The sequence below is a fragment of the Brassica napus genome, chromosome C9 (genome assembly GCF_020379485.1).
Source record: "Brassica napus cultivar Da-Ae chromosome C9, Da-Ae, whole genome shotgun sequence".
In the NCBI taxonomy this organism is placed as follows: Eukaryota; Viridiplantae; Streptophyta; class Magnoliopsida; order Brassicales; family Brassicaceae; genus Brassica; species Brassica napus.
In genome coordinates, this window is record NC_063452.1 from 60394638 (window position 1) to 60403984 (window position 9347).

A 9347-nucleotide genomic window follows, 5' to 3' on the forward strand; every position below is an offset into this window, starting at 1 on the left:
AACGGTAAAGGGAATACTTACAATTCGTTTTGAAATTTTTTATTTCATGGTTTATGCTCATCTATACAAAGAATCCTCAATGGTATGCATTACAATTGTATAAGAAATGAAATACAGCAAAAAAAATTGATGTTTTGAAACCCCAAACACTAGTTCCTCGGTATTTCCTCGGAATATTCCGAGGAAATTCCGAGGAACACTTGATATCCTCAATCGATCGATGGGATAATCTCATCGATCGATCACATTCTTACGGCCCGGTGCATCTACGTGATCGATCGATGCGTTTTTGAATATATATACATCGATCGATGCGTTTATAAAAAAAAATTGACGTTTTGAAACCCCAAACACTAGTTCCTCGGAATTTCCTCGGAATATTCCGAGGAAATTCCGAGGAACAATATAAATTAATAGAAATACATGCACAGGATATTTTTTTCCTCGAATTAATGAAAATATTCCGAGGAAATTCCGACGGATATTTAAGTGGCCGTCGGAATTTCCTCGGAATATTTTCATTTAACCGGGCAAACAAGCCGCCAAATATTTCGCGAAAATTGAAATTGAAATACTGAGGGAATTCCGACGGAAAATATCCGTCGGACCCAAGGTTTTATAAACTTGAAACGCATCTTCTTCCCCATTTCTCTCTTCTTCCCCATTTCTCTCTTCTTCCTCTCCGGCGATCTCCCTCTCCTTCCGGCGTTCTCCACCTTCTCTCGCGACGATCTCTCCGGCGAATCCTTTCCATTCCCTTGCAAATCATGTAAGGACCCTATCCCACTCTCTTAGGTCCTATTTGTTAGGTTTTTAAGTAGATTTGATGATTTTAGAAGGTTTTTGATAGATTTTTGTTAGGGTGATTGGTTAGGATTGTGATTTGTTGTGTAATAGGTTTAGAATTGTGATTTGGTTTTGTTGAATTGATTTAGAACTTTTTTTATAAATTTTTCATTATTTTTGTATTTACAAAACGTTTTTTCTATATAAATTCGATTTTACAAAACGTTTTTTGTATATAAATTCGATTTTTGGATTTATAAAAGATGATTTCATATTTATTAAAATATTTATATTTATTAAAACTAATTTTGTATTTATAAAACATTTTTTTGATTTATAAACACTATTTTTTTATTTTTGTATTTATAAAAACTATTTTTAAATATACAAACCGTTCTTTGTATATAAATTCGATTTTTGGATTTATAAAAGATGATTTCATATTTTAAAATTAATTTTGTATTTATAAAATATTTTTTTTGATTTAAAAACACTATTTTATTGTTTTTTGTATTTATAAAAACTATTTTGTATTTATAAAAAGATGATTTCATATCTATAAAAATATTTATATTTATAAAACTAATTTTGTATTTATAAAACATTTTTTGATTTATAAACACTCTTTTATTATTTTTTGTATTTATAAAAACTATTTTGTATTTATAAAAAGATGATTTCATATTTATTAAAACTAATTTTGTATTTATAAAACATTTTTTTTATTTATAAAAACTATTTTATTATTTTTTGTATTTTAAATATGTTTTCTATTTCAATTTTAATTTTATATTTTCGAATTTCAATTTAAAAAAATAAATTTATAATTTTTTTTTTTAATTTTGGAAATATTCCGAGGAAGTTTATCCCTCGGAATATTCCGACGACATCTTCCTCGGAATATTCCGAGGAATTTCCGACGAACTTGTGGTCCTCGGAAATTCCGAGAAAATAGGGTTTCCTCGGAATTCCGTCGGAAATTTCCGAGGGATTTCCGAGGAAATATGAATTTCCGAGGAGTTATTTCCGAGGATTTTTTTCGTCGGTATGTCGTCGGAATAGCGTTATTCCGACGACATACCGACGATTTTTTCCCTCAGTATACCGTTGTTTTCTTGTAGTGCATACATAATTGCATTTGATAGGGTTTGGAATGAACATTTGGAAGTTTATGGCGAAAATCATGGGTTAAATTGCACATTATGGAAGTCTTGGGCCCAATGTGATTTTAACAAAAGTTCAGGGACCAGCGCTGCAAATTCACAATTCTTGGTTGGGTTAAATTTCACAATCGAAAGTACAGAGGTTGATTTGAGAGGGTGTATCGCAATATCAAGAGTTTTGGGGTCAAATCGTGAATAGTCGAAAACGTTAAGGACTATATGTGCAAAACAGCTAAAGATCACCATTGTCGTTCTTCTTCACTTCGATCCCGACAATTTCTTCTTCACTTCGATCCCGACAATTCCGGCGATTACCACGGCTGTTTCCGACGATTGCGATGGCTGAGAGTACGACGGAGTAGGCGATTTGGAAGAGAGACCCATTGGAGGAGTTGTCGAGCTTCTCAATCGGAAGCTCAGCCACGACGGAGTGATAACCGGAGTTGCAGAAGACGAGTACGGTGCTGCTGGCTGGACCACGAACCGAACCACCACCACGAGCCAAGCCTGAGAAGAAGAAGAAGATGGAGGTCACGATTCAGGCCCGAGACAGACGACGAACTGCGACGGAGAAGAGGAAGCTCGAGACAGAGGTGAATTATGAGGAGATGAAGCTGGCCACAAGGCTGGAAAAGATGAGTCGAACTATGAAATCCGGTGACAGAGAAAGTGAACTAAAGATGAATCAAGAGACCCACGAATCTGTTCACTCCACCATCTTTGAGGATATGATTTTGATTTCAATGGAGAAGAAAAAATGACGTGTAGAAACGAAATAAGTTAATTGGTTCTCCAAGTTTTTTCAGTTAATGACATGTCAGTTCCTCATGCATTTTAAAGTCTGATGTGTCATGCTCTGGAGAGAACCAAGCCTAATTATTGTGTTGATTACATATGCACGAGAAGAATAAAAGAAAACAAAAACTCGACTTTCCACAAATAGCTATCTACTTACTTTATAAATACACAATCTACCTGGAATTCATAATATAGTACAATGGAAAACCTATTTGACTTCAACTCTGAAACTCTCTTCTAGTTTGGAGTGTAAAAATTTCGTAAAACTTCAATTTCATTAGAACTCACTAAATGTAAATTACCAATTATGAAATTTGTTTTTGTTTACAAAAAAAAAATTATGAAATTTGTTTTGTTAAGATATTATAATTCTTATAATCAAAAAGGAAGCTGATTCTAGTTATTCTACTTATACATAATTTAAAAATATATTATGGTCAATAAACAAAGAATTACATATTTGTTATTAAAGTAACCTTTCAACATAAATCACAAAATATTGATATTATAGATGTTATCACTTATCATCATGACTTTTATTTTATTTTCGGTGCAGAACAAATAAAAAAAATATCAATCTGAAAGAAACAATACAAAATACCACACTTTCTTTACGATAGAAAGTTAGTGAAATACAAAACTTATACCTGAAATTTCGTTTTTGATAGTCTTTTTGTTAGATTGTTAAATTTATTTACTCTTTACACATCTTTTGAAGTTTAACAAACTTCTGAGATATCATGATGCATGATGGGTTTGTGGAATAGAAATTTAAAAAGTGTTTTTAGAGGAAAAAAGTGTTTTTTACTGAAAGGTAGTCGTAACATAGAACAACTATAAATGCAAGAATTGCAGTAGTTATTAGGAGATTGGTGGTTAGTGGTGATCATGGAGGTGTGGTGACTGGTGATCATGGCAAGTGGCGAGATAGACATGAATATTTTTGATTTTGTCCCGTAGATATTTAAACGTACATAATGTGCAAGGTTTTGTTTTTATTCATTTTCTTTATTTAAACAATATTTTGTTTTGTTTTTAAATGATGTGCTATGATATAATTGGTTGAATGACTTGTGCTTTAGTATATAGAAGATGAGTACATGACACAAAATGTATTAAGTATATTAAAGTTAACAACAAGCAAAAATTCAATTGATTTCAATAAACACAATTTTTTTTTTTTTGTTTCTGCTCAATTCTTCTCTCATGTTTTCTAAAACCTTACTTTTCTTTGAAGTTTGAGTGGATAACTTACGTGTAATATAGTCTTGTAAGTTACGTGACCGTTAAATTCGGGTATGGAGGTCGTGAGTATTATCTTATAAAATATGCATGAAAGAATGGAGTATGATATTCACGGTTGAAAACTTGTTCATTCCGATCGATTAGATTCTGTTTGAAAATAACCTAACCGATGAGGCATATGTTTGGTTAGAATGGGATCGGTTAGGTTTGGTCCTAAATGTACATGTCACCCACTCATCCTCTCATATACAATGTTGGGTAGCATGTCATACAACACAAACGAATGTAGAAAGATTCCCACTCGATCTGACCAAAATTTGTAGCGAACCGCGTCGATAAGAATGTGGAATACTTAAAATTTAGAAGCCGATTGAAACGGGTTTAAAGTACGTGTGATTAAAAAACAAAAAAAAAACCATGTAAACATATACTATATATATATGTATATATCAATGTAAAGTGAACAAAATATGTTACAAATATATTCAAATGAAAAAGGAAAATGTCATGCCAGCTTGATTTTCGAAACAGCAGAAAAGTGCCCCGAAAACCTGAGGCTGGATGTACTTATTATCACCTTTCATATGTTTATGTCGCTCATCTGCTGTGGCTATGATGATTGACACGATATAGAGAAATAACGTGGCGTTTTCAGTACCGCAACGGACATCAATCAAAACCACGATTATTACCATAAATAGACTTCTAAAACAATAAATACAATGAGTTTTATACATGAAGGTTGGTTCGAAACTGCATTTGCATATGTATATAAATGCTCTGATGATAACCATCTGCAGAAAATTTCATATAGTCAAGAGATCTTTTTTTATAAGTTAAATAATACTTCACTCATCGCAACAAATCCCCAAGAAAATATTTTCTTGATGCTAAACAAGAATATATGTTTATTTTAGTTAATCCATGTTGACCAAACAAAATTCTTTATTAGTTAATCTCTTGATTTACGCCAAAAAGCGACGATACGTTTGTTAATACACACCTTTTCTCGACATTATCAAATTCCAGTAATGAAATAATCTAATCTGTTTTAACTTTTTTTTTCTCTAACAAATAATGTAAATAGTGTATATAATTTACAAATTCCATTAATTTCAGCACCAAACAAAAAACAATAAAAGAAATTTTAATTCCAAGATCATTCCGTCCACCGTACGTAACGCTGCTTAACGACAACGGTGTCGTTTTCGTTCCTCCTAATACTCTCCCGTCTACCAACGGGGGACGTTAGTTTGCATCTCAGCCGTCCATCTTTAAACAAACCCGAAACCAACGGCCCAGATCTCTCTGACTAAGCCATTTAATTTTTTTCCATTTTCCGAGCTTCGTTTAATATAAAAACTTTATAAATCCCACTTATATTTATATATATCGTCGTCTCTCTCTCTCAAAGCTCTCCACGTTTTTTACGGACGGCGGAGAATCATCATCGGTCGGAGAAGGACATAAAAAAGGTAATTTATTCCCACCCCTCTCTCTCTGTATCTCTGGTATCAGCTTTCATGGTCTAGCTAAGACGATCGCTTGAACATAGCTCATACGTTTGTTCGTACTCGTATGTGACTGTTTCAGTTTTGCACAAGTTTTCCTTTTTCCAGGTCTCTGAATGATTAGGTTTGCGTATCTCCATGGGGAAGGGTTCGATTCGTGTTTCTTTAATCGTATTATCTGCTTTTGGATTGTGAAGTGGTGATTGGTGAATCTGTAATCTCGGGGGTAAAAAGGGTTTTTATTGGAAAGTCCGTGTCTTTCGAATCAAAAGGCAGTCTCTTTCTCTTTGTGTTGGGACCATTAGTAATCTTAATCTCCTCTTTTCTCTCTTTTTCCACGATCGCATAATCAGCTTTGTGGTCTGATGTTTATGATTCATCAAGTTGTTTTGCTCTTGATGATCTATACATCCACTTCTATGTTCTTCCCGTAAGCTTGCTTTGTTTGTGGTTCTTTGCTTTTAGCTTACAAAGACTTGCTTTAGGTTTGGTGGAAGATCATCCTTAAAGCTTTTGATGATCTGTGTTTATGTTATTTTATATAGAATGTTTGTTTGGTGTTCTCTTGGTTGGGGACCATTAGTAATCTCCTCTCTCTCTTTCCACGATTAAAGAATCAGCTTACAAAGAATTACTTTAGGTTGGTGTAACTGAATATTCTATTTTGAGCTTCAGGGAAAAAAATGGATGGATGTGCCGGTAAGCGATCAGTTGACCGGATGGTTCTGCCTCGAAAAGCAAGCGGTCCTGTACTACGTGAGAATATGAAGAAGAACGATGAAAAGAGCGTCTCTTTCTGCAGCCGAATCGCCTGTAGTGCAAAGGTAACTTCCACCATGGGAACCAACAGGATTGGCTCTACGGCTGACAATACAAAAGTTGGCAGGCCTGGAAAGGCAATTGTTGCGAGTTCATCTCGAGCTCCCGGTGGATTTGGAAACTTAAGAAAGCCAGCCACAGGTACTACTGGCAGGAGACAGCCCTCATCTAATGTGGACACAGGTTCTTCAGAGAAGAGCAGTAGTCTTGATCATCCAGCTGCGGTTAAGCCCATCCTTCCTCGCCTAAAGACTAGGAGAAGCGCAATCAGTGTTCAGTCTCAAAACACCGTCTCTAGAGAAGTCGTAGGAAGCTCAAGTAGAGGAACCATTAGAAGTAGTCATCAGAAACCTGGCTTGCGCACTCGAGATACTCTAGTGAGTGTGAGTCCCTCTGTTTCTTCTTCTTCTGGTAGCGACCACACTCTAAGAGGTGGTCTGAGCAGGAACGGATTGAGAAACTTGAGGTGCAACGCTGTCTCTGATGTACTTCCAACCAAATCAAGCTCTGGAACAAAAGTCAGTGTGACTAAAAAGAAAAACTCTGATGGAGAGAGCAGCTCCTCTAGCCAAGGCAGTAAGAGTAGTGTGTCTGTGATGAAGGGAAGGAATCAAAGCTCTACACATGGAAACGGCATCACAGTTTCTGATAACAGAAGGAAACGTACGGTACCTACCATCAGGGATAACAGTGTTGTTTCAAGTAGTGGTAGGAGATCATGGCGACTTGGAGCTGCTGTTGCATCCCCTGCTACTTCTCGGCAAACGCCTCAACCTGCAACACCAATCAATCCCAATCCTTCTCTTTCTGTTACTCCATCAAATAGTCACAGTAGTACCGACTGGTTAAGTAGCATGATGCCTGGTAGCCCCTCAGAAGCTCACCCTTCAAGCTCTTTGGTGGACCGGGATGGTTTAAGTGGCTACAACATGAATGGAATTGCAGAGGTAGTTTCCGTCACCATGTTGTCTGATTTCATTAGAAGCTTTGACATGTTCGTTGGTGTCGTGATAACACTAATTTTGAAAATGTGTCAGGCACTGTTGGCACTGGAAAGAATTGATCAAGATCAAGAGCTTACATACGAGGTAATTAGCAGTTTGGTATTTTGGTATGAACATGTTTTGTCTTAGTATAGAGTGTTTCTAACGTTTCTACTGTCTGTTCTGCTTCTTTTCCTGCAGCAACTGGCTTCTTTAGAGACGAATCTATTCGCCAGTGGTATGATTAGATTCTACGATCAGCATAGCGATATGAGGCTTGACATTGATAACATGTCATATGAGGTTAATCTTGCATGTTTTTCTTACATCATGCTCCCTTCTGCTATCATTCACCATTTCAGTTCAACAATCAAAAGTTTACTAAAGCTAAAATCATATGAACACAATTTTTTCAGGAACTACTAGCTTTGGGGGATGAAATAGGTACAGTGAGCACAGCTCTAAGCGAAGAAGCACTCTCGAGAAGCCTCAAGAAAAGCATTTATCAAGAGACGGATGAAACTGGTCCCATTTCTCTGGATAAGGCTGATGATATCAAGTGCAGTATTTGCCAGGTCTGTCTTTTTTTCTCTACTTTCTTCGCCCAAAAATATAAATTAATCCACTGGTTTGTCTAGTAGTATCAGAGTAGGAAAATATAGTATAAAGAGTTTTAGTGAAATGTTATCTATATATGGAATGCAGGAAGAGTATGTCGATGGAGATGAAGTAGGGACTATGCCATGTGAACATATGTACCATGTGAGCTGTGTACAACAATGGCTACGGATGAAGAATTGGTGCCCTATCTGCAAAACCTCTGCTGAAGAAAAAATGTCGTAGTGATGGGATGATTCCAAGATGATGCAGATACATTGTTTCTTCTTCTTCTTCTTCACCAGGTGTTTGTCTCTACATCATCTTGCTCTCTCTCCTCTTGTACATACAACTTTTTTTTTCCTTTCTTTTGATCCAATTGGGTTCAAAAGGGCATATAAGATCAGGCCACAGTTTCCTTCTCCACTTGTATCAAACAAAGCAAGCTCAACATTTGATTTCAACCTGAAACATTCTGTAGTTCATACCGACTCCACTCTTCTGACAATTTCTTCTAATTAACAGGCAATTTTTTTACAATAGATGCAATTTATGAGTTTTGGATAATCCGAGTAACTCTACCCATGGCCACTGTTCTTCCTGATGATCTAAGGAACACTCTTCCCAGAGCTCTACTTTCTGAAAATGTTTCCACACAAACTGGATGCTGAAGACTCACCTGCAGATTATTACAACAAATCATCGTTATATAAAAAAACAGTTTTGTAATGTTTCAGACACTAGTTTAAGAGAGATTTCAAACATCCAGGATTGCACTTTGTTTAGCAGTTAGACAACGAGGAGACTATTTTTGTTGGCTCCCCTGTTTTGGGGATCAAGCATTGCCACAAGTTTCACAACTGTTGCTACTTCCTTTGCATGGTGCACATGAAACTCCAACTATAAATGATATGATTTTTTAAATTGGAAAGGATCAGAAAGCTTGAGACGGATATAATAGGAGATTAAGCGAAGGAGGGAGGTCTTTACTTTTTTACCTGAGAACCGAGAAAGATCGGTGTTGCACCTTCCAAGACGAGCACCACCAGTTCCAAGATCTGAGTCTGAGGTGTACATCTTCTTCGCTCATATGTTTTTCCATATTGATCCTATAGTACTCGTCTTATATTCATTGGTACCATTGGCTGTGTTTGTGTTTCTTGGGGTACACTTATTTGGGTTTTTTTCGTTCTCTGGTTACCACAAGTAGCTAAGAAGTTCAAGAATCACCATCCCTCACCAAAAGATTGATTCGATGATGATGTGCCAAGGTTTTGATCGAAATCAGACGCGTATTTTTTTCACCAACTTATGTCTTACTAGTGTTCTTCCGGGCGCTACGCGCCGGATTCATATCTTTTATTCTTAAATGAATTTACAATTTATTTTATATTCTTAGTAAAGAAAATATGTTCAAAAAATATGAAGATAAATATATTTTGAAA

General features: G+C 35.8%; 1 protein-coding gene across 3 annotated transcripts; it reads left to right on the forward strand.

Moving 5' to 3' along the window:
• The first annotated feature begins 5351 nt into the window (after positions 1-5351).
• LOC106412562 (E3 ubiquitin-protein ligase MBR2) lies at positions 5352-9043 on the forward strand. 3 transcript variants are annotated; one of them, XR_001282631.3, is made up of 7 exons: positions 5352-5467; positions 6179-7269; positions 7360-7410; positions 7507-7608; positions 7722-7880; positions 8011-8207; positions 8428-9043. XR_001282631.3 is itself a non-coding variant. In XM_013853469.3 (6 exons), the coding sequence occupies exons 2-6, from the start codon at positions 6187-6189 to the stop codon at positions 8146-8148; spliced, it is 1533 nt and encodes a 510-aa protein (XP_013708923.1). In that variant the 5' UTR covers positions 5352-5467; positions 6179-6186; the 3' UTR covers positions 8149-8387. The 3 variants fall into 3 exon arrangements, 2 of the variants coding, with proteins under 2 accessions (XP_013708923.1, XP_048625254.1); XM_013853469.3 differs by lacking the exon at positions 8428-9043 and having other exon boundaries at positions 8011-8387; XM_048769297.1 differs by lacking the exons at positions 5352-5467; positions 8428-9043 and adding an exon at positions 5508-5933 and having other exon boundaries at positions 8011-8387.
• The last annotated feature ends 304 nt before the right edge of the window (positions 9044-9347 follow it).

Coding starts and splice junctions, on each gene's coding strand:
- LOC106412562 (XM_013853469.3), top strand. CDS start 6,187: ATGGATGGATGTGCCGGTAAGCGATCAGTTGACCGGATGGTTCTGCCT. Junction 7,270..7,359: donor ACATGAATGGAATTGCAGAG/GTAGTTTCCGTC, acceptor AAAATGTGTCAG/GCACTGTTGGCACTGGAAAG. Junction 7,881..8,010: donor TCAAGTGCAGTATTTGCCAG/GTCTGTCTTTTT, acceptor TATGGAATGCAG/GAAGAGTATGTCGATGGAGA.